Source organism: Microtus ochrogaster, linkage group LG5, assembly GCF_000317375.1.
Source record: "Microtus ochrogaster isolate Prairie Vole_2 linkage group LG5, MicOch1.0, whole genome shotgun sequence".
In the NCBI taxonomy this organism is placed as follows: domain Eukaryota; kingdom Metazoa; phylum Chordata; class Mammalia; order Rodentia; family Cricetidae; genus Microtus; species Microtus ochrogaster.
In genome coordinates, this window is record NC_022031.1 from 44,357,933 (window position 1) to 44,384,396 (window position 26,464).

Genomic DNA, 26,464 nt, shown 5'->3' on the forward strand with positions numbered 1-26,464 from the left:
AAAAAAAAAAAAATAAAAAAAATAAAAAAAAAACCAACAAAAAAAACCCTGAATAGCCAATAGTGAGGGAGAAAGTATAGATGGGACTTCTAGGTAGGGAGAGAAATTAGGAGGAAAAATTTAGGTTCAAGAGAAGAAGAAAAAAAGATGCCAGGAAGATGACAGGGACCAGCCAGCCAGACATTTCTGGGGAAGCAAGAAAGTAGGACATGCAGAATGAAAGAAAGGTAAAAATCCCCAAGGCAAAATGTAGATGAATTGAAACAGGTTAAATTAACAGAGCTAATGGGGCAAGCCTAAGCTAGTGAGGTGCATTCATATTAATAATAAGTTTCTGTGTCTTTATTTGGAAGCTAGTTGGCTGCCCAGAGAAAGTTCCATCTACACTAAATATGAAAACTTTTATTCATTTATTAAAACATACCACCAAATCTATGAGAATGCTAATAAATTTAATTTTTTGTGTATTTGAAAACGTGCATATCTATCTAGGCATAGAGATGCAGTCCTGTGATCCCAGCGCAAGGGGTACCCAAGATAAAAAGATGGAAAGTTAAAGAGCAGACCCTTTTTTCTCATGGAGAAAAAAAGCACGTATCCAAGAATCTTATAGTTTCCCTTTATGTATTATGCTGTCAGTTCTAAAATGAGAAACTCAAGTATTCATTATATCTACTTCCGTCTAGTTGAAGAAATAGTCATTGATTGGTTAGAATCGCAGAGATGTGCATTCATGGAGGCATTGTCAAAATAATGTACCATCTACGGTTGCCCCAAACAATTAACACTTAGTAAAACAACTTTCTAATACATTGTTAAAGATAACATAATGACCTTGGTCCTCCAGCGCTTTTGTCTACACTGAGTCATGATGGACATTTGCTCTGGCTATGGGCAACTGAAAAGAATTAAATCCCTTATACCTGTAATTATGTCTGTGTAGTCTGCCACAAGAAATTATTTTCCTACTCTAAAAGCCTGTGCTGGAAATGCCATGTTTGGGGCGATTTCATTAACATTTAAAAATGTTAACAGTTCTGTCAGCCCAAACTGAAAATGGCTGTGTGAGAAATGAAAGCTTGCGTAACTCCACCACCATCTAGTCACAGCTCATTATCCCCCTGGCTTTTATTATGCAGCGAGGGAGTGGGGTCAGCAGCACAGAATATAGGAACAATTACAAAAATTACTGTATGCAGATGTGACTTATGGGCTGAGAATAACTAACTTTCTAAAAGGCCGAGTTAAACAAAATAAATAAGGATGATGGAAAATCTGCAGCTGTTTTCTGGCTTAAGGCAACCTTTAAGTTATTCATTATAAAGACACCTTCCGGGGATTGGCCCACTGTCCCTGACCCTGTCCTGACACTTTGAATTTTTTTTCTTTGACTGTATTCCTCTGGGAGTTTAAAAAAAAGTCCTAGGCATATTTTTCTGAAGTACTTTGAGCTTATTTCTCATACCTCCCCAACGGGGATGAAAATATTGTCGCTGACCCCTATGCATTGTGAACTGCCCCTGGGCGCCAAATCCTACACTCTTATAACTTTCAAACTTTGTGGAATAAAATATGTGGAAACAGTCATGAGGATAGAATCTTTCACCACAGAGACAAAAGTGAAAGAAATAATAGGAAAGAGCAAACGTAGCTAGGCAAATCGCAAGTTTGCAAGTTTTTGCTCACCAGCTCTCCATTTTCCTCACGGTGAATGAGAGTGGACTACACAATTACGATAGAAAGTTTCCTTTCTCTTTAAATAGATTTCAGTAGCTATCTATTAAGCATGCTAGATGCTAGGCTTTGTCCTAGGCTGAAAAATAGTGATTCCACCTAAAGGAATTTGTATTCTCTTCAGAAAGCAGACAAGTCTGGATAGAGCAGGCTAAGGACTGCTGTAGAATTCAGTATAAAAACTGCCAGAGGATCCTTGTGGAGGAAGATTTTAAATTTTTTTAATTATATTTAGTGTGTGTGTGTGTGTCTGTGTGTGTGTGTGTGTGTGTGTGTGATACTGTGCAAGTATGGAGGTCAAAAGACAATATCCAGGAGCCAGTTCTCTCTTTCTACTATGTAACTCAGATCTTAGTCTTGGTGGATACTGATTTCCCCATTGAGCAACCTTGCCAGCCTAAGAAATGGGATTTTACTGTAAATTAAACCTTGGAAAGCCAGAAGGATCATTCGACGTTGACAAAATAAATGCCCAGGGTATATATAACCCAAATCAACAAATATTCTTACTTGTTTTTCCTAAATGTTTTTAGAACCCAAACAAAGATATTTTTCTTGGGGTGTTCATTTTACATGATATAAGTGGATGCTAGATGACATAATATAATTTTCAGCTGCGGTTTCTCCTGTCTACTGCTATGACTGTCCTCCTAAGAAACACTGTTCGGGATTTTAAATTGGAGCTCTGTTCATGGTGTTGAGAAAGGAGAAGCTTTCTTTTCCTAAATAAAACCTTGAACCTCAGTTATGTACTAGGGTTGTGTAACTCAGTATTATGTACGAATGGGTTAACTCTGTGCAGACACTACAAAGTAAAATATCCAACAAGCTTAAGCTTATGTAGATTAAAATGCTTATGTAAATTAAAATTCTACATGGAAAAAGGAAAGTCAGGATGATATAATATCCAATTTTATCATTAATAGATTTTTAAAATTTAATTTGAATTACTGTGTTTCCTTGCTGGCCTGGAACTCACTGTGCAACCCAGGCTGGTTTTGAAGTCACAAAGGCCCTCCTGGCTCTGCCTCCCAAATGCTGCAATTAGAGGTGTGTGCCCCATACCCACTTCACGTCTTTGTCAACAACACTAGGCGGTGCTTTATTGTCGCTTCTGTCACACTTGGCTGTTAGCAGATTGTTTGTGTATCATAAGAGCTTAGCGCAATCATGTGTGAAATTAGGATGGCATTCTGGTCTTTTATTAAATATTACTGTTTTCTATAAAATTTCCTTATATTTTGTATATTCAAATACCTCTTCTTTAAGAGTATCGTCTTAAACTGTATCTCAGTCTACTGGGACGATTCACCTCTGAAACAGCATCATTCTCTGACCTAGTCTCTCTGACCATAGATTATCCTTTTCCAGATAAAAATAAAGTAGCTTGAAATTATCATTAAGGACATTCATTCTCCTTTCTTCAGTAATTATAAGGCTATTTCTATATGAGAGATCATCTTTTATTTTAGATGGAGTTTTCCATTCCATCTTCTGAATCAAGTGAGCTACTAAACTATAAAGGTACCTGATGGGGGAGAGTCTTCTGGTTGTGTTAATTTCATTGGTTAAATAAAGAGACTGCCTTGGCCCTTTAATAGGACATAAAATTAGGTAGGCGGAGTAAACAGAACAGAATGCTGGGAGAAAGAAGCTGAGTCAGTGAGTTGCCATGATTCTCCTACCAGATACAGATGCAGGCTAAGATCTTCCCTGGTAAGACACCTCGTGGTGTTATAGGAATATTAGAAATCGGTTAGATTAATATGTAAGAGCTAGCCAATAAGAGGCTGGAACTAATGGGCCAGGCAGTGTTTCAAAGAATACAGTTTCCGTGTAATTATTTCGGGTAAAGCTAGCTGGGTGGCGGGACACAGCCTACTGCTTTTATTACAACAGAGTGGCATTACGCCTTCGCCTTCAGGTACCAAATTATAATATACATACATGCAATTATGTGTAAAATAATAAACAACCTTATGGAATTCTTACTTTTATATATCCTATCTATCTATCTATCTATCTATCTATCTATCTATCTATCTATCTGTTCTCTGCGTATCACCTACTTACCTATCATCCACACATCTTGTATCTTCTATTTTCTATCTGTCATCTAACACAAACATTCCACAAGTAACCAGATCCTATGCTCATATATTTAGATTTTTCTATTCATTTTCTATAAGCAGACATAAAAACTAAGTGACTAGGAAAAGAGATCAGGTGATACAGGAATCAAGAGGAAGAGCAAAGAGTCTGGTTCTGACATCTCTGCTTTTAATCAGAGTCTAAACTGCCTTAATTTTAGGAGAGAAAAGTCTAGTTTCATGTAACTAATTTTTTCTTTATATATATTTAGAGAAATTTTTTCAAGTCTATGGATGTGGGAAAGAATAAACTAAGAAAGAAATATTCCTTGATTTTATCTACTATGAGTTAAGCACGGGTTAATTATTTTCATACAAGTCCATGGCCTATTTAGTATACTATATTAAGCTGTCTCATGTTATCCCAATTTACTAGTTAGAACATTGAGGCTCAAAGTTTTTTAAATAATCTGTGAAGAACTCAGCAGTGAAAGAAGAGATAGCCAGAGCTGAGTGCTGTCTCTACAATATAGGGCAAAGACTATGAATCAAATTACAGATAACAGATCATGAGATATCATTCTTCTTCTATTGACCATCTCAGAACTATTGGCCTATAAAGCTACACAGAATCAAGATTTCTATACGGTGGAAAGACAGGAAAGTTTTACTTGCTATCCCAGTTCCTTGGGTGAGAATGTAATCCAGTTTTTGCATCCTACCTTGATAAATATTGTCCAGAAGTCAGATTTGTGGTTTTCACATCCACGCAGTTCATCGTGCTGGGAAGGAGAGCAAGTTCTGGCTGGATCATGGTGGCTGTGGCTACAGCTCTTGCAACCAACTCCATGGCATCCTGAACGTAGTACTCAAAGATGGACTGTGTTGTTTTTCCATGAGCAATGAGCCCTAAAGGCAGGCCTTCTGTCCTTAGTTCCTCCACATTCTGGGAGTCTCCTAGAACCCAGTGGAGCTCAGGAGGTGATAGACCAAACTGGTTGGAAATTTCAAAAATCTGCCGGACACTCTCCATGTCGCAGCCAAACATTACCATTGTGGGTGTGCTGTTCTTAATGCTCTCCAGTTGGACCTGCAGGAAACTTAGGAGGTCCTTGGTGGAGGACAGGTTAGCAGTGATGTTGATGATAGATCCGAGGTGGAACTTGGAGTTATTCTCGGTAAGGAGGAGGAACTCGGTGATATTCCAGTCTTCCTGGCATAGCAACAAGCTAAAATTGTACCAGTTGTTCATGGCCAGGATTGAGACAGTGACATCAGCATCAGAACTTAATGAATTTTCTAAACTCAGTTGTAGGTGCAGGGGATTCTGTATTTAAAGATAATGAAAAAGAAGAATTAGAAAGTATTGCCCGAAGACCATAACAGGGTACTTTTGCTTTTCGGCAAGCCTAAAGTCATTATTTTCCCCTGTGATATTTCCCCTGGGATAAAATTCTATTAGAAAAAAACATTGTTTTTTGTTTAATGAAAATCAACTCTTTATCCCAATTTCCTGATGATTTTTTGTCAAGAGTACCAGAGAGCAGATCGCTCTTGGTGCAAATCTGAGCAGTGATATAATCATATATTCGGTTATAGATTCTTATGGAGGTTTTCTTCCTTACAGTTAGTCCCCCTAATGCATCATATTTCTTATACTGTGTTTAATGACTCATTTGTTTGATTGTCCATTCATAAAATATCATTGAAAGAAATTGCCTTGCTTTCTGTGAAACTACTATCAGAGACATCTTAGCACAGTGCAATTCTTGTATGAGAAAAAAAGAGAAGATGAATAGGTCTCTGGGTCCTTGGGCAAGGCTCTTCTAAAACACACAAAGTATTTTAGGGTACATACATCATGGTTAAGTGTATGGGTCCAATATTAAGACCTGATTACATTTCCATATGCATTGATCTTGAACTCTTGCTAACAAAAATGTGCCACTGAATGTATTTGTGAAACTTAAATGATTATTTCATCTACTCATGGAATTTGTCAGTGCAATTAAGGAAAAATTTATTAATTTAGCAGTCACAAATTATAAATTACATAGTTGAAGGGTAGCCTTGCAACGTTAATACTTTTATCATTTATTCTTCCCAACTGCAGACACTTGACACATTTACCCTTTAACAATGCTTTCCTGAGTTTAGAACAAAGCTTTATAAACGCTGGGTGTAAAACAAATATCGATCAAATTGAATTAACTATCTTCCAATTGGGAACTATAGGACTGTCTCTGAGAATTTGCCAAAATCCTAGTCTGTGATAGTTTTCTTTTTCTGCAATACACAGCAAGCCACACTGGATAATTAGTTTTTTCCTGAACCAGGGCAAGCATTTTTATGCAAACTTTCTTTTCACCTATAAATAGGATTACTTGCATTTACACTCATTTCCCCAAACTAAGTGCTTCATCCATATTTGTAAAGGTCTTTTAGATTGTTGTTAATCAAAATTTGCTGAAGATGAATCTATATTAAAGATTCTGTAGACTGACCTTGGCTGGCTAGAACAATATGATTATAGAGAAAATAGTTTGTAGGTTAAGAACTATAATTATCAGGCTATCTAAAATTTAAAAAAAAACCACCATTTACCTTAACTTTTGTGTTTGACCTGACAGTTTCATGAGTATTAGGTTAACTTCTAAGCTTAGCAGGCCTTTAGGCTGAATCAGTTCCAAAACATAAGATGTGATAACATCTGAAATTTGTAGAAATGATTCCCTTGCTTTGCTAGAGCCTGTCCATCTATTGTCCCAGAGAAAGTATTTGTTGACTGTATTTATTGCTGTATAAATTAGATTTTTTGTCTAATTTTTTTAAATTAAAATTTTCATTATTTTGCATACCAACCACAGTTTCCCTTCCCTCCTCTCCCTCATTCCCTCCTCCACTTCCCTTCTACCCTCCCCCCCACTCCTCAGAAAGGGGCAGGCCCACATCATTTAGAAATACTAGCTGTTGTGTTCTCTGCTTATGATCAACCATATTTGGCTTAGAATAAACTATTTCTTTGGCTGTAGAAGTGGTTTTGTTGTTGTTGTTTTTACTTTTTAGAGTTGTTTTTGTTCGTTTGTTTATAAGTATGTGCATTTGCAATGTATTTGTCTTATTGATTTCTTGGTGTGGTTACATGCATTTTTGTTTTATTATTTCTCATAGCTATAAAATAATGCACACCTTAGGTTGTTCATCTCCCCCCCCCCCCAGATTGCCTTGCATGCACCGTAGTGCTTATATCAGACACTAGACTGAAACTGTCTCATTGACCTCTCTTTTGGCAGACTGAGCCAAAGATGGTGTATGTCAACCATGAATAATTCTTTCACTCACTTCGATTCCTGGACTTTGATCATGACCTGAGGGACTAAGAATCAAAAGACCGGGGAGGAAACCGTGCCCAGCACTCTTTCAAGACCCACCATTTTGCCTGAATTGTAACCAAGCTTTGTTCAAATACTTCCCACAGAGGAATTCACTAGAGGAGCGTTGAGGAACAGGTTTGTATGAAAGCAAGAATGAACATAAAATAAGCTGATCATATTTATTATTCAGCACTAGATGGAGACATAAAGAATTTGGCAAGAAGAAGCAACATGGGATTTAACTAAAGAGGCCCCTTTTTTCACCACCAGATAATAACTAATCCATTTAATCAGGTTTATTCCTATAATCAATTCTACTGAGGAACTCCAGATGTTGAAGTTAATTCTTTCACAGTCTTAAGGGATGTAATTCTTCAAATAAATATTTGTTAAGTGATAGTTTAGAAGCATCTAATGACACTTATCTAGTAGCTTCACATGTAGCATCTTCGTTTTTCTTGTGATGCCAAAGTGATGCTATCCTTTCCCCATCATGCATTTGTATGTGCACTAGCACACATGCACCCATGTTCACGCGCATACACACAACACACACACACCCACACCCACACACACTCCCACAGATTCAAGTTATTAACAACTTCGAGTCTCACAAATTTTGCTACAATCATTAGCAAAAAGTTAAAAATGCATATGGAATCCAAATTAAGAAAATTTTAAAAAGAAAACAATAGAAGGATCTTGCCTTAGCCTATATTAAAATATTGGAAATGCAATTTTTGTAAGGTAAGAATAGTTTGCAAACAGATATCCTAAAAAGGGTTAAGAAGTAAATAGAACAAAAGTTAACATATACAAAGAACAGCAATTAAATATATTGAGTTAATAAATTATACATGAAATATAAAGCAAAATGGAAAGAAATACAAGATTAAGAGTTGAGAAAAACAAAACATTTAGATAAACGATATAACTTAATTTCCTAATTTTGCTATATAAAAATAAATTCTTGCTCGGCAGTGGTGGCACACTTCTTTAATCCCAGCACTCAGAAGGCAGAGGCAGGTGAATCTCTAAATTTGAGACCAGTCTGGTCTATAGAGTGAGTTCCAGGATGGTCAAAATTACACAAAGAAACCCTGTCTCAAACAAACAAACAAACAAACAAGCAAACAAATAAATTTCTATCTACTAATAGCATAAAAATAATATCAAATTATTAAAAATAGACCAATTATATGAATATGTGAGAATTCAGGATTCATTAAACTGAATACTATAATCTATTATTTTTGGCATTAAATAATCTATTAAAACAAAAAGTGAAGGGACGTGAAATACCAAGAACATTTGCAGTAACGGTGATAGGCAAAGCACTTGTGTTTCCAATAAATTAGTAACATCTCCTAGTCAACAAGGGCACAGAATGCTTTACTGAACACTCATTTAATCCAGACAGGCAATTTCTCCTTTTTATTTATTTTTTAATTGTAACCTTCTACTGTGAGAAGTGCTCTCTCCACATGCATTGGGTAAGAGAGGGACAACATTTAAGTAGCTGGAAAGATAGGCATTTCATATCATTATAAATCCTGGTGGTAGCAATAAGTCAAACAATACAGTATGGCAGGGCTAGGAAGAAGGGAGGCCTAGTCCAGGAAAAGGACAGCAGAAGTGGGGGGGGGGAATGCAGATACCAGTGTTGGATGGCGTTCTCTAATTGAATTTGAGAAGAGCAAAGAGATGTATCTGAAAACAGTTGATTACTATATGGGTAAACATAAACAGGGGCTGAAAAGGTCCAATTTAAAATCCGTGCAGCCAAGAGAGGCTGAAAACTAACAACACTGAGGCTAGGCCTCACCATTACAATAACCAGGAAAAGCCACAGACTATACCCTGTGAGGGGCCAATCAGCATTGAGACAAACAAAACTACTAGGTGCCCCAGAACATTAAGAATAGCTTGATTAACTTGTGAATAGGTTGCAGCAACCAATCCCTGTTTGAAAAGACTTCTGTTGCCTCATTCCTGCCTAATCAGGAGTTCAACTCCCATCTGACTCCAGATTCTCCTACCCACCCCATCCATTACTCCTTAAAACCCCTGCCCCAGCTGAGCTCAGTGCTCTCCCTGATCCAGCCACTGTGTTGGAGTGGAGAGAGATCCCAGCTTGGGCTTGAAATAAAGGCTCTTTGCTTTTGCATACGAACTTGGACTCCTGGTAGTCTCTGGGGGACTCATGGCATGCACATAACCTGGTTTACTGTAAGAACAAAAGCAATCAGTTATTGACTTTATTAAAGGTCTGCTTCTGCTGATCTTTAATGTTCTCCTACAATATTATTATCTTCCTTGCTCTAGAATAACAATGACTGTATATTATGCTGCTGTATTCCTTTAGTGTGATTGTGTAGTATCCTTTTAGTAGTGTCTACCGTGTTCTCACTTAGGTCCCACACAAGCTTGTGGCGTCACGCTCTCTTAAGCTATCTAAATTTTTCTCTTCTCTTCTGCTATGTGGTATTAGGGCTTAGAAGCTGGGGTGAGCTATGTAGAAGTTATGTCTCTATCAATTACAAGTCATGAGGCCACCTGCCAGCAATTTAACACCTCTGAGTCATAGATTCCTAGCTCCAAAATGACCTCAGTACCATCTCCGATCTCATGACATTAAACGTGGGAACATGGTAATGCACGGAACATGTATGGCCCAGAAGGAGTACCTAGGAAGTGGTACCAGTGGAAATTTACTTATAGAATGTAGACCTTGAACTGGAAGTGCTTGTAAGTGATGATTTTATTGCTATGAGTCTCCCAAATTTTGTTTGTTTGCACACAGTGGTCTTGGCAATAAGACATCTTTTACAGAAATCAACTATATCAAACATTTTACAGGAAAATAAAGGCTTCATCTCACAAGTGTGTTTCTAAATTTATTTCATTTTATGTACATTGTTGTTTTGACATGGGTGTCAGGTCCCCTGGTACTGGAGTTACAAACATCTGTGAGCTGCCCTGTGGTTGCTGGGAATTGAACTACGGCCCTCTGGAAGAGCAGTCCGTGCTCTTTACCACTGAACCATCTCTCCAGCAAAAGTATGCTGATAGTCTCAGAGATACATTTTGAGCAGAGAGCAATCTTAGTACTGATTTTTTTTTTTTTTTTGAGACAGGGTTTCTCTGTGTGTAGCTTTGGAACTTGCTCTGTAGACTAGGTTGGCCTTGAACTCACAGGAATCCACCAACCGGAGAGGCTGTTTATTTGGAGATGCTGTTTATTTGGAGATGAGTGTTCTCAATAGTTTCCCCCTTCCCATACTCTTTCTCTTGTAAGAGGTTCCATCCTCCTTCATGAAATAAGGAATTTTGGAACCAACTTCTAGAGTTCCAAACAGAAGTCTTTGTTCTCCTGGAAAAAACAGATTTGAATCTTTTCTGGATTGATACAAGTTTTCAAAACCATGATTGCCTATAATTAAGTTTGACACAGGACTTGAGGATATTCCCCAACAGAAAAGACTAAAGCAAGGATGTCATTCTTTCAGGGTTTTCCTGGGCCAGCAGATCCGGATAAGGAGGTTGAAGCTAGGAGGGTTCCAGCGAGCTTGGAGCTGCCTTGCATTTGCACAGAGAGGACATCTACTCTCTTCCATGAGTCTGCTGCTGCTGAGACACACTGGAGAAGCTCAGCATAGGGTTCCCATGCTGTGACTACTTCTCCTTCACTGAAGTGGCCCCAGGAGGTTTTCTCTTACTCATACTCCCCCACCTCACAGACCACAACTATGCAGAAAGCTTTTTTTTTTAATCTGAAAATTAAAGTTTATTTTTTTTAGAAGCCCAGGCTTTTAGATAAATTCTGTTTTATAGTAGCATTAAGAAGTAAGGCAAACGGAAGGCACAGTTTCTGTCCTGAAACCAGAATCCAATAATAATTACATTTTTTTTTTTAAAAAATAATGACTACTATCTCCAATATGTTATGCTGTGGTGTGGGAGAATTGTCTGTATTCTGTCAATCATGCTCTAAGTAAATACTGATTGGCCAGGCAGGAAATATAGGCGGGTCAACCAATGAGAACAGGAGACTTCTAGGAAGGAGGAAGCCCATTCCTCCCAGGCCTGCCCAGACCACATATGATGCAGAATGTGACCTGCCTCACTGAAAAAGGTACTGAGCCATGTGGCTAACATAGATAAGAATAATGGGTTAATATAAGCTACATGAGCTAATAAGAAGCTTAAGCTAATGGGCCAATAACTTTATATCTAATTTAGACTGTGTGATTTTCTTCAGGACCAAATGGCTGGGGGACTGGGCAAGACAGAAACCCCAACAAGCAGGACCTCTTGTTACAATGCTGAGTATCTTGCTTTATCCCCATAATAACCCCATGTGGTGACTATGCCAATCAATCTCCTTTAACAGATCATAAAGTCAGATTCAGAAAGAGTCAGTGATTCTTTTAAGGTGACACAAATAACTCCAAACCTCAATTTGTTGGATTGGAAGTCTGTGCTTTTAACTGATATTCTGTCCCGTTCCAGTTGATAAAAACAACACAGAAAGCAGACCCTTAACATTAGTGAATTTAATCTTCACAGTTACAACCATCTGCAGGTGACTCTAAGAGCCCACAGAATGGAGTAATCTTTAAAATGAGTCATAGCATGCCTTAAAATGAGGTTCTTTGTGTCCTTGGGGGGTCCTATCTGCTTCCCAGGGTGCACATGGCCTTCAGTCATTTTCTTCGCTCATCTTTCTAATGCAACAACTCTTGAGATAAGGCAATAATTTAAAGAAAAAGAGACAGTTACATAATTAATGAAACTGGCTTTGTGTGTGTGACAGTATAAGAACATTTGAAAAAGCTTACCTCAAATTTTCATTTATATTTGAGTTTTGTGCTTAAACTTACATTCTGTAGGAACATTTCAACTGCGAAGTATGGAGATGTCAACAAAGGTCTTAGGATATATTCTTTACAATTTTTAATATAAAACACCAGTTACTTCGTCTATATAATGAATGTTTCAAAGATAGGACTACGGACTTCCCAGCCTGCAACAGTTGTTTAATAATGCTGAGTGAAGGATGTTTCACAGTCGTTGGCTGGTAAGGGTTGGGAAAGGATGAAAGATGGGGGATCGTAGGAGTTTGAGTAAAAATGGTCCCTATAGGTAAATAAGTAGTGGCACTTTTAGAAGGTGTGGCCTTGGAGTAGGTGTGGCTTTGTTGCAGGAAGTGCATCAGAAAGGGGGCAGGCTTTGAAGTCTCAAATTCTCAAGCCAGGTCTAGTGTGACATTTACATCCTGCTGCCTGTGGGTCAAGATGTAGAACTCTCCAGCACCATGTCTGTCTGCATGCCACCATGCTTCCTGCCAATGTGATAATGGACTAAACATCTGGACTGTAAGCCAGCCCCCATTAAATATTTTCCTTGATAAGAGTTGCCATGGTCATGAAATCTTTTCACAGCAATGAAAGCCCTCGCTAAGACAGGGCTGCAGGATCGAGTCAATTTCTTGTACTAGAAAAGACTAGGAGTCATGTTGTCTACCTATGATGAAATGTTGTCATGTATAGCAGAACTACCTTCAAAGACAACCAACAAAAGCTGTGAAGAAAACCCAATATATTTTAGGCCATAGGCAGAGAGATGCATTTTGGGGGCAGAAGAAATAGCAAAAGCATTCAAGCTGTACAAAACAAGTTGGTTTGTGACAACCACACAAGCTTTCATATATAATTTACCATTCTAAGTTTATTTGTTGATATGAAAATTGTTCATTTATATTCCACCCCACTTTTGCCTTTTTGTGCTGGAAGATTATGTTTTTTTTTTCTGTCACCTGACCTTTGGTAATCATGAAAGCCTTTGGCTGTGACTTATTCTGTGTTCCTTATTTTTTAGGGCCATACATGTAATATGTATATTATATGTATCTATATGTATACCCCATCTAGAAGTAACCCCATGTGCCTACAAGTAGACCTCATACTTGGGCATGGGAAGGTTTTTGTCAAGATGGTGCCTATAGAACATATTTAGTCGTGGTGTCTAGGGAGAGAAGACAGTTTAAAGAAGGTGGCTCACCACAGAGAAAGATTATAGAGGAAATGAGGATGTCAGCCATTGGCAAAGAACACTATCAAACAACAAAGATCAAAATTTGTTGAGGATCTGGATAGATGGCTCAGCAGTGAAGGCCCCTTGCTGATATTGCTGAGGACCTTGGTTTAGTTCCTAGTACTACATGGCAGCTCACAATCATTTGTAACTTCAGCTCTGGGGGAACTGATGCTCTCTTCTGACCCTGAACTCCTCAGGCACTTCATAAGTGTGGTGTACTTATATGAAAGCTATATATATATATATATATACACACACACACACACACACACACACAAATAAAACAAATCTGAAAACCAAAACAAAACCATGTGTTTGTTGTTTTTTTGTTCAGAATTCACCATAGTTTCCAGGAAGGAAAGAAAGAGAATATAAGTCTTCATTTAGCATTATTCAGAACTTTGAATTAGGTCAGTTGTGTTGGGGAAATTTTGTGGCTATCCTTAAATCTTAGAGTTTAATTTTCTCTTTGTGGAATCAAATTAATAGTTTCTACTTTACTGTAATGAGTCTTTCTGTCCCACCAGCCAGCTCCCAAATAATGACATAAAGACTTCTTATTAATTATAAAAGCTTGACCTAGGACTTAGACGTGTTTCCAACTACCTCTTATAGCTTAAATTAACCCATATTTTTCATCTACTTTCTACAATGTTGCTTTTACCACTCATCTATTTGACTTATTCCCCATCTCCATGGCCTCTTTGCACCTAATGCACCTCCTCCTCCCTCTCTCCCTGCCTGGAAATGTCACCTATACCTCCTGCCTAGCTATTGGCCACTCAGCTTTTTATTGCACCAATCACAGCACTACACCTTTACACAGTGTGCAAATTTCCAAGACACCTTACAAAGTTTGTAAAGATCAAATAACATCACTCATACAAAGCATCAGTACATCATACATTGAAGCAAGTGGTCCTGTAATGTATAATGTCAGCAGTGATGCTGGTGAGGTTAGGAGTGTTCACTAGGGGCTGCTGTGTAAGACTCAGCTAGAGTGGTCCAGCATCTATTTTGTGTCTGGTGTTAGGTACTAATTCCTGCAACTACAGTGTGAACAGTATCAATATTAATATCAATATTAAAGAAGATATTAATATCTTCTCCACTAGGATTTTAATGGAGGTGATATTATCAATACCAGATTTTTTTTTTTTTTTTTTTGAAGAATAGTTTAGGAATTAGGCGGTAGAAAGAAACAGATCCCAGAGTCTGGGGTAGACCGATGGGAATACTGACTGCAGTTTTGAGTATTAATCATGAGGCAGATGACTTCACAGCTTTCCTACCTGCCATTTGTACTAGCCTTGATCACTGGAGAAATGCCGTGTCATCCAGTAGAGATCAAGGATGGAAAGATTAGTCAGAAGAAAGGTGAAGGTTGGAAGGAGGAAGAACGACAATAAGAGATGTCTTTTGCTGAGATGCAGTAAGCGCTTGGTGACCATCAACCTTATCTTTACCAATAGTAATAGCTAACAAACTTTCTCACACCGCTATAATCAATCCTTTCTCAAATTCTCTTCATGTTTGTACTTCAACACCAGCAGTGGGAGGAGGATGTGTGCAGATTGTTTGTGCCCGCTTGACTCTTCTGTGTTTACAAAACCAAATGGGGCTGGTTTAGAGAATGCATTTTCTTTTATCCTGACCAGTGTCATGTATCTTTTTGATTTTCAAGGTCCTCTCTTCAACAAGCCTTTCCAATGCCTGTCAGTATGCTTTGAAAAAAAAAAAAAAAGGCTGGCACGTGACACTTTTTTCTCAAATATATCAAAGAGGATTCTGTAGCAAGCATAGGTCAGGCTTATTATCACTGTGAAGGTCAAGGATGGAATTTGAGTCAGGGAATTTCAGACTTTCTTTTTGGCTACTGTCCAGAAAGAATAATGTTGTCCACGAAGTAATTCAGGACCACATTATGTTAAACACCTAGAAGTGATAATGAGGTGGGAGACAGTATAAAAACAGAGGACACAGTCCCTTTCCTGGATACAGGAGATGGTAGACCCAATATCCCACTGGGGGTACAGCAGGCCGTTTCGCAGTGCGTTATTAAAGTTGGGTGTAATTTTCCCATTGTCTGACAACTTTGAAACTTTTACTTCACAGATGGCAGGATTATTTGTTATTAAGAATTTCTGGAATGAAAATATTGCTTCAAGACTGATTTTGGTTTCTGGTTTGGTTAAACAGTATTTGAAGAAATACACATATTTATATGTGTCACTAGATGATTTATTAAATAATTAATTTTTATTGAAAATAGATATGTCTCTCATATAATACTTACTGACCATAGTTTCCCCTCCTTCTACTCCTCCCACCTCCCATCCCCCTAGATCTACTTCCTCGTCCTATCTCTTCAGAAAAGAACAGGCCTCCAAGAGACAGCAACCAAATATAACAAAACAAGATACAATAAGACAAGGGAAAAGTTCTCATATCAAGTCCTGACAAGGCAACCCAACAGGACGAAAAGAGTCTCGAGAGTGGGCAAAAGAGTTAGAGAAGCATCCACTCTCATTGTTAGGAGTCCCACAAGACCACCAAGCTAACAGTCATAACATAAACACAGTAGACCTGGTACAGACCCATGTAGCCCCATGATGGCCCCTTTGGTTTCTGTAAAGCTATATGAGCTCTGCTTAGTTTATCCAGTGGGCCATGTTCTCCTGGTGTGCTCCATCCCCTCTGACTCCCACTGGGTTTCCCCAGCTCCAAGGGGAAGGAATCGACAGAGACCATTAATTTAGAGTCTCTCTTTGTATAATGTTTGGTTGAGGGTCTTTGCACCAGCTCCCATTTACTGCCAGAGGAAGTTTCTCTGACAATGATTGGACAAGGCACTGATCTATGAGTATAGCAAAACATCATTAGGAATCATTTCTTTTTCTTTTTTCTTATTTTCTGGGACCAGTTGAATATATTCTGTGTTAGGTCTCTGGGCTATCCAGTCTCCAGTTCCTGGGCACCTGAGCAGTGTCGGGCACCTGAGCAGTGTCAGGCACAGCCTTCCTCTCGAGTGGGCCTCAAATTAAACCAGACATTTGTTGGCACCTTTTGGTGCCACCATTGCCCAAACACTTCTTGCAGGCAGAACAGATTGTCGGTCATGGATTTTATGGCTGGGTTGGTGTCTAGGGTTCTTTTCACATAGCCTTCAGAGTGTTTGGAGCAATAACATGAAGGTCCTTATACCCAGCGATCTCCAGAGAAACCAGAAATGTTAAGCACACAGGGTTGTCTTTCCAGTGGAAAAGATGAAAAACCTGTTCTTCCATCCAGAAAGTTGAGAGTTGAAAGTGATTAATAATCTGGTGATCTGTGTTATTCATTCAGCCAGGCCATATCAAGCTCTTAATACCAAGACTGGAGGTGGTTAGCAATCTAAATGACCCTGATAGCCAGAGGCTGTCTCTAACACCCACAGCTGGAACCAGAGGTGGCTAGTAGCCCAAATTACCTCCATGCTATCTGGATGACTAACACCAGGGTAGACCCTTAGGAAGCTACTAAAGGTAGCCTATTTCTAGAACCCATCTCCTTGGAGGGAATGACATGTATACACCGAGTTGAGTAACAATGTAATTATGCTTCCTCGTGCACCAGGGTTTGAATTATATCAGGAAACCTTTTCTTTTCGAATTGTATTGCACTTAAATACATTGGGAACAAATTGCCTGTCATTAGTCTCAACAAAGTCTGATACAGGTTGGCAAGGTAAATCTGCACCGGGTCTTCATTCTAATCTCTCTGTGGAGTTTGCTTCCCTGTATTCCACTGCAGGGACTTTCACAGCAGAGCACCTTTCTAGACCAAAGAGCCTAGAACACAGAGGTGAGGGCTCCATGCAGGCATCAGCTTGATCTCCCCACACTCAGTGAGCCCTGTGAATGGTGTCCTCAGCAAAGGGATCAGAGAGCAACCAACCCGAGATTAGGGATCTCCATGGAACCGCTCGACCAACAGCTCAACCGAATGCAACCCAGTCCTATCACTGGAAGCCTTGCTTGGCTACTATAAATGGCCAGTTCAGACTCTGTGTATTTCACTACTAGGAGTTCTTACTAGGGTCAGCCTCATAGAGTCTAAGAAGTTTTCACTGCAATAGTTTTCTGCACTGCCCCAAATGCTCCCCAGTTCCAGACATTACTCCCTGCACTCTCTCCCTCCACCTCTTCCCCACCATCTTACCCCTCCAACTCCTGCTCCCATCCCCATCAGTCCCCAGTCCACTAGCAAAATCTATTCTGTTTTCCCTCCCCAGGGAGACCCAGGTGACCCCTAGAACCCTCCTCTTTAAGTAACCTCTCTGGATCTGTGGATTATAGTTTGATAATCATTTACTTAGCATCTACTATCCACTTATAAGTAAAAATTATTACTTAAAAGTGAAAAATGACTGTCTTTCTCTGTCTGGGTTTCCTCACTCAGGCTTATTTTTTTTCTAGTTGCATTTCTTTGCCTGCAAATTTCAAGATGTCATTTTTTTTAACAGCAGAGTAATAAATACTTCATTGTATAAATGTACCACATTTTTAAAAAAAATCTTTGGTTGAGGTACATCTAGGTTGTTTTCAGGTCCTGGCTATTACAAATAAAAATAAATAAAATAAATAAACAAAAAATAAATGTTGTTTTGACAAAACTGAGCAAATGTCTTTGTGGAAGGATGAAGCATCCTTTGCTAGTATGCCCAAAAATGGTATAGCTGGGTCTTGAAGTAGATTAGTTCCCAATTTTCTGGGATATAAGATGTGATTTTGATGGAATCACAAAGCAGTTTTGGTTTGTATTTCCCTTGATGGTTAAGGATGTTGAACATTTTTTAAAATGTTTCTCAGTCATTTGAGATTCCTCTATTGAGAACTCTCTGTTTATATCTGTACTCAGTTTCTCTTCCGGATTGTTGTATTTGTTGATATCTAGTTTATTGAGATCTTTATATATTTTGGATATTAGACCTCTGTCAGATGTGGAGTGGGTAAAATATTTTCCCATTCTGTAGGCTGATGCTTTGTGTGATTGGTGGTGTCCTTCGCCTTACAGAAGCTTCTCAGTTTCATGAGGTTCCATTTATTCATTGTTGATCTTGATTCCTATGCCATCAGTGTTCTCTTCAGAAAGTTGATTCATATGCCGGTGCACTCAAGGCTGTTCCTTACTTTTTTCTTCTATCAGGGTCAGTGTGTTTGATGTTATTTTGAAGTCTTTGGTCCACTTGGATTTGAGTTTTGTGCAAAGTGATAATTATGGGCATATCAACCTTCTTCTACATGCAGACATCCAGTTAGACCAGCAACATCGTTAAAAATGCTTTCTTTTACCCAGTGTATATTTCTGGCTTCATAATAATAAAAAAAACCCAAGAGTTCATAGGTGTGTGGATTTATGACTGGATCTTTGATTTGATTTAATTTATCAACCTGTCTCTTTTCATGCTAATACCATATTTTTTTTTTTAATTACTGTAGCTCTGTAGTACAACTTGAAACCAGGGATGGTGATACATCTAGTTGTTCAGGATTGTTTTAGCCATCCTGGGTTTTGTGTTTTTCCATATAAAGCTGAGAAACATCCTTTCAAAGTCTGTCAAGAATTGTGTTGGAATTTTGAAGGGAATTGCATCGAGTCTGCAGATGACTTTTGGTAGGACGGTCATTTTGACTACGTTAATCCTATGAGTCTATGAGCACGGGAAAACTTTCCATCTTCTGAAATCTTGATATCTTCTCCAATCTCTTTCTTCAAAGACTTGAAGTTTTCATTATACAATTCTTCCACTTGCTTGGTTACAGTTACCTCAAGATATTTTTATATTATTTGAGGCCATTATAAAGGGTGTTGTTTCCCTGACTTCTTTCTCAGTCTGTTTTAGAGAATTAAAATTTATCAAATGAAACTACCGGTATAGACAATAGTTTGTCACAATCCTTGGTGAAAAATGTAGACATATTCTCTTAAAATGGGAACTACTGAAATGTGTACCAGATAATTAAACTGTCGGATGTGCAAGTTAAATTTCCTACCGAAATCTGATTACTTTCTGTCACTGCAGCCTGGAACTGTTATTAAGGGATGGCTTATGTCACATGCTAATTTTCTCATTGCACTAAAAATGAACACTCAGCTAAATGCTGGCTATTTATGTTTTAAGCACCTGCTGGAATGGGCACTATGGTTGACAGAAACTTTTTTTCTCAGTTCTATCATTTGACACAATTCTGTACATTGGTACAAGTATGTTTTACACATTTAGAGTATGATTCACCTAGTTTTAATATAAATGTTTTTTAAGAATCTTATAAATTGTATTTATGTTCATGTGCAATGTGTATGTGTGTGTGGGTAGGCTTGTCTGTAGGTGCATCACAAGCATGCAGTTCCCTCAGAGTCCAGAAGAGGGCATCAAATATCCCAGAGGTGGAGTTACAGGCAGTTTAGACCCATGTGATGTGGATGCTGAAAACTGCATTTGGGTTCTTTGGGAGAGCAGCAACTGCTCTTAAATGATAAATCATCTTTCCAGTTTTTAATATGCCTTTCATGTATTCTAAGATTATATATATATATTTAAACATTATTAATTCAGTTTAATTGCACAACAGATTTTATTGGGTATTAAAAAAAACTAATATGCTTCTGCTCATTGCTTGTTGCCTAAAATTGACCCCTCTAACATTAGAAATGGGGTTAGCATATCTTTAAACAGAATCTCTATACATTTCTGTTTCAGATCATATTTCGAAATTTGTGATATACTAACTGTGATTAATCTTTGCTGTAATGACATTTTATTTCACTTGAATTGCTAGGAGAACATTAATGCAATTAATTCTTTGTACTTCTCAAATCCTTGTTCACAGTAAGGAGCACTGGGAATGGCAAATTGAAAGTCTGGTCACAGAGGCAGTTTAGTGATCAAACTCAAAGGGTCTTTTAGCAGTCTGGCGACTTCAGGGCCAGCATGACAAGTCCTTCGTGAACAGGGGGTTGTATTTTCAGGAAGGCCCATGTGAATCTGTTCAGAATATGCAATGACAAGGCAGGGGTGTCTCCTTTACAGATTCTTTAGTGTATCTTTGTGAACTCAGTTGGGCAATCAAGGTCCCATATAATCAGATGGAATGGAAGTACTAAGCTTAAAGGTTGTTTAGTTAAAGACTGTTTAGTTTTATCATTTGCTTTTAAAGGGAAAACTTCATCTGTTTCAAATATATAGAGTGCCACAAATTAAGAGGTAGAACAATTTTTCTCTTATTATAAAGGTTAAGAATATGTTTCATTAGGTGGTCAGACCTATTATACTCTTCTTTGGATATGACCATATATCCAAATATAAAGGTGTGTGAGTGTGTGTGTGTGTGTGTGTGTGTGTGTACTTCTGTTTAAATTTTGCCTTCTAAATTTTGAAGAAAATATTCAGGCTCAGCCACAACTTGCATACTTTAGCTCCTCTTTGTATAATGAATTTATTATTTTTGTCTCCAAGGTGACAAATATATACAATCACATCATATCTTGTGAGAACAGAAATATTAAATATTAATATATCTAATGAAAAAAGAGCAATAAATAATATGCAGTGCATGTTACAGACTTGCAAATGCTCTACTGTAGGACTCTGGAATCACTTACTGTTTATAGATTCAGTTTTAGCATTATTTAGTCTCTCTTTGCCTGATATTGTATGACATTCTTGCACGTTATGCCAAAAGCTTTTGGCTTTAAAATGTGAAGAACCTCTTAAGATCATTACTGTGTTTCCCAAATCAGTCCAGGGGGTGCAGTCACAAACCAAGACTGAGGACATTGAGAGGAATTTATTCCAAGAAGGGGGAGGTGAAGAAAAGGATAGATAAGGATGGGGAGGGGAAGAGAGCGGGAAGGGACTGGGAAAGGGGGCAGGATGACACACATCTAGTCTTTATATACCAATACAGCAGCTCAAATGCTAACTTCATGATGTGATTTTTTTTTAAAAAAATAATTTTTGCTTGAGTTCTGGGTAATGTCTATGCTCAGGATCTCTTGCCTCCCTTCACAGATTATTCAAGACTCCCAGAAGACCCATTGCTTCATATTTTAGCCCTTATGGGCTTAGTTCCTTTGAAACAGAACTGTGGTATCTCTTTGTCCTCTTTATTCAATTGTGTAAGTATTTATTAGCTTTTGATTACCTAGGAAGCTTGTATCCAAAGTCAAGAATTCTCTAGATGCCCCATGCTGTTTCCTTTACTTTCAAGGAGAGAGAATATTGCGTGCAGGCTGCCCTTAATCTCTTTCTTTGTATGTGAACCTATGTTCTGGTTGCTCATCTCCGTTTAAGCATCCCCGATCTGTCTCATTCATCTGCTGTTCCCCCACAGTTTTGGGCATCTACATTATTGGTTTTCTCATCTTTGCATTTCTTGGAACTGTTTGGAACTGGAGATGCTTTTTTGTTTGTTTGTTTGTTTGAGAAGAAATTTCTGAATAACACTGTTTGGAAAACCAATTACTTGAAGTGAAAATTTATTGGTTGAATGAATGAATGAGCAAGCGGTGGTGTGGAGTTTAGATTTAGATGAAGGGGGGTGACCTTTGGCTGATGAGGGTGATGATTTTATGAGTCATTTTTTTCTTCCTGTTGGATTAATACCATTTCTCTCAAGAAGCAAGAACAACTATTATCTGCTTTCCCATAAAACTGTATCCTTTCGGATGACACAAATCTTCTCTCTTGTCAATCAGAAAAGTGGCACCTGAATGCAGGAGATTGACAGAATTGCTCAAGTGCACATGAGTCTGAGACACTCATTAAAAATACAAGTGAATCATGATCTGCACAAACTCAATGTGTGTCAGTCATTTCCTTTGCACTAAAGAAGGCTGCATGAAAAATATTTATTATGCTTATAAATTATTCATAATTGAATTTGCTTAAATCCTCAGCACTGATATTTTCAAGACATGACTCAGTATACAAAGGTATAAATATTGTGTCAACCTTTCAATTATTTATCTGTTAAATAAGTTCAGTGTACTTGAACTGGGGACATGACCTTGAAATTTCAGTGACCAGCAAAGAACAAGGTACCAGAGAAAGAAAAATGTGAATTACAGTAAGACAACATTAAGGGAAGGAAGACTGTCTTCGGAGAGAGAGTTCAGACTTCACTATGGAAGTCTGAGCACCTAAGTGTGGTTCCCAGCACTTCTACAAAACAGGCTACCACAAATGGTAATCCCAGTTGTAGAGGATGAGTAGACACAGGAGATAGCTAGGACTTGCTGTCCAGGCTGGCTGAATTAGCAGGCTCCAGACTCAGTGAGAGATCTTATCTAAAAACTAAGATGAAAGTTATTGGAGAAGACATCCAATGGCAACCTCTTGCTTCTACTTGCATGTGCGTAAACACACACACATACACACACACACACACACACACACACACACACACACACACACAGAGAGAGAGAGAGAGAGAGAGAGAGAGAGAGAACAAAGGAAATTATCAGAAGTTTCATCAAAATTTTAAAAGTTATAATATGCATGTTATTATCACTATTACTAATTACTCACCAGAAGTTAGGTTTCTGTTGAATTTAGAGACACACTCACACCTGGCATGAAGATGAGGACAGGGCAGCAAAGGACAACTATACCGTAAATCGTCCTTTCTCCTAGCTCTCACTAGTCTAATTTGCCTCTTGGTGCATCTTCTGGAGATGTACAAGATGCTAATTGTTTAACAAGGGAGCAAAGTTCAGATTTAAGGACCAAAATGACTAGGGTCCATAATCACCTTCGAAAGTGCATGGCAAGGTTTTGTCATACTCATTCCTGTGTGGCCTCCTCCACAGCTTCACTCTGTAGTCTGCTTCCACAGTTTCTTTCTTCCCTAGGACCTCCCTTCAGCTTATAGGTGTTATAAATACTATCTATTTATATTTATCTTTGGCCACTCTTCCATATTCCATTCCTTGTATTTTTTAGTGCATACATTTGTGATTTATCTAGGTGCACATATAATTCCTACTTCCAGAAATTAGATTTTTCTTGCCAATAAGAATTTCAGATTTACCATAAAACAACTTTTATGAAAGAAACCAATGGTTGAATCTTGAGAAAGGCCATTTCCATCTTCCAGTCCTTCAGTGCCTTCATCCTCCAGTCCTCTCAATTTGACGGCCATGTTTTCTTATCTGACAAGATGATTCTCCCCAGTCTGTCATTTTTCTACAACTTCTGTGTACACAGGTCTCTGTCTTTTATACCTCAGACCTACTAAATTTTACACACAAACATCTTTTTGTCCTCCAGATGAAAACTTGAATATTTCTCTACCTTTGTGGTGTCTCATTGAGGTCTCTACGTTTGTGTTCTTTCCATTGAATTGTCATTAGCCTTCTGAAACTCAGTAAGTCCACAAATAGTTCGGGCAAAAATTTAGAAAGCTTTATAGTTTCCTTTCATCATATTACTCCCTAATTCACCAGTAAGTTTCATCTATTCCAAAATATATCTTGAGCTTAAGTCTCATCTTATTGCCTCTAGAATAAGACTTTATGATCTGTCACCCGGACTAAGATGCGATAGACTAGTCACTCTTTCTCTACCACTGCTAGAGTAAAATATTACTTTTTAATTTTGTACTGGAGATAGATCAGTGATAGAGTGCTTGCCCCACATACACAAGGCAGTAACTTTGCTTCACACACACACACACACACACACACACACACACACACACACACACACGAGAGAAAAACTTTGTCTACAGTGACCTGGTCCTACCAACTGCTCTAACATCACTCATTCCACCCTGAACTGGTCTGAAAGCCATGGTCCTCAAGCTTCCTTCTGTTTTAGTATTTTTTGATTACAGTTCCTTACTGGGAGATTTTTCTCTCAGATTGTTTCATGGCTGATATTCCCAAATTTCAGACCTGTCCATCCTAATATGACGAGTAGCCTCCTTCTGGACCACTCACCATCAGATCTAATATGTTCTTCATATGCTGTAGTTTTAACTTCCTCAGAACACTGGCCACTAACTGACGTTATCTTCCTTTGTTCTATATGTGTTTGCTGAATGATTTCTTGCTGATAAAATATAAAATCCTAGATGTTCCAAACAGTGGATCCTTAGGTCTCCCCAGGGCCTCCAACAATGTCCCAAAGCATGTGGTGGATACTCAGCATGTCTTTGCAGCCTCCATTAACATTTATCTTTTCCTGCAAACTTCACAAACATGCCTAGATTGGGAAAAAAAGCATCTCTTAGAAAAGATTTCAATAGAACTGAGTTCACTGTTATTATCACTTGGGGGTTTGCTATTAATTATTTTCGGTCAGCTTATAGAAGTCTGTTCATCCCCTTCTGCTTGGCAGTCTCTCTGCCTCCATTCCTATACCTCCATCTTGCATTGGATCTCTCTCTAGGTCTCTTACCCTCCCTGTCTAAACATTTACCTCCGCTATGACTCTATTTCTATCTTTGTCTCTTGTTTCAACACAAGGCTAAGGTCCTCTTTAAATGAGCACAGTAATGGCGAGCAACTGTATTTACAGAGCATTAGAAACCATTACCATCATATGCAACAGCTTGCTGCTTTGGCTAATGTCTTAAAAATATGAGACATTTTAGTGATTATTATTTTTGAAAAAAATGCATCAGTACGGTACAGCTCTTTTCAGCAAATTGGATCTCCTGTGGATCCAATCATGCTTCCTATAATAGTCTCACATTGAATTTCAGAGCAGAATGGAGCAAGTCCTTCCATATCCTTTTGTCATGTTATATACAGAGATACAGCTTAATTCTCTGACATTGGAGGTCATATTTACTTCCAGAGTAACTCATGTTTCTGAGTGATACATTTTAGATTTATTGAAATCCTATTATGTGATGTATCATCTATTGTGTATGCATTGTATCATATCATATCATATTTCAGTATCGTAACATATCGTGATATGCAAGTAAGTCAGCAAATTGACATGCCTCCTAACTTCAGAGATTCCATAGGGAAGCATTCACTAATTAGATAATATTAAACCAAGAGCTGACGTATATTAGGATTTATGGTATGCCAGGCACTGGTTCATAGTCTTTACAATGGTTCGTTCATTTAGCCATAGGTCAGCTCTATGATGTAGAAATCAGGAATAGTTCCATTTCACAGAAGCAGCAGTTAAGGTCACACAATTGGGAAGAAATACATATGAGATTGAAATTCTGACTCTAACAGCCATATTTTTAATCAATATATTTTTACTAAGCACCAGGAAAAATAAGTGGCAAGAACCATTTCATGTAAACTTATCACCACAAGTTCTTAGGCTTTGCGGTAAGGATTTAAAGGGCACATATGCCAGAGTCTGAAAAATCAGAGAAGCATTCCTTAGGTGTTACATCTGGGGCTGGTTTAATTTATTTGAGTTTTATTTCCTTAGCTTTGCTCTGTCCAATCTCATATTGCTTAAACCCTCTTTGAAAAATATGGAGAGGCTCCTCATTGAGAACTTGGTAATTAATGGATCTTTCTGACCTTTCCACTACCTGCTATTTCATCAGTCTTTGCTGTCGCTCAACTCAACGTGAAGTCAGAACAAATGGCTGCAAATTAGACGCCCGTGAACAGCTGTGTGGGTGGCCACGGTCTGCCTTCAGCATGAATGTGAATTTCTGACACCTACGATAGTAATGCTAAGTTGTGAACAATATTAACCCTGATTATTTCCTGACCTCTTCTAGCCCCTTTGTAGAAGAAGCCACCATTTGGAAAGCAATTAAAATTGTTTAAGGACATGATAATCAGATTATGCAATCGGGGCATCGAAAACTCTGACATGATTGCATTAAAACCAGTGACACTTAGGAGAGAAACCATTTCAGGGAAGTCATGTCTCTCCTCTGAAACCACCTCCCTGTGAATGTGGCTTGGCATTGGGATGTGCTGACAGAGAAGGCAGGCTACCACTGATTCTTGTAAAGTTACAACTCATTTAATTTCCAGATATGGCAGGAAACCTCAATTTGTTTTTTGGTCATATATTTCATTCTCCATCCCAGCGCTTATCTAAAAATGTAGATTGTCACATACAATGGGGGGGAGGGAAGGAGAGAGAGAGAGAGAGAGAGAGAGAGAGAGAGAGAGAGAGAGAGAGAGAGA

At 38.3% G+C, this 26,464-nt stretch overlaps 1 protein-coding gene across 1 annotated transcript in view; it reads right to left on the reverse strand.

Moving 5' to 3' along the window:
* Grin3a (glutamate ionotropic receptor NMDA type subunit 3A) overlaps window positions 1–26,464 on the reverse strand; it is a 185,111-nt gene that overhangs the window by 126,426 nt on the left and 32,221 nt on the right. Inside the window, exon 2 of the mRNA XM_005362179.3 lies at window positions 4,547–5,151. Within this exon, the coding sequence (XP_005362236.1) occupies window positions 4,547–5,151 (605 nt within the window). The remainder of the gene's footprint in view (window positions 1–4,546; window positions 5,152–26,464) is intronic.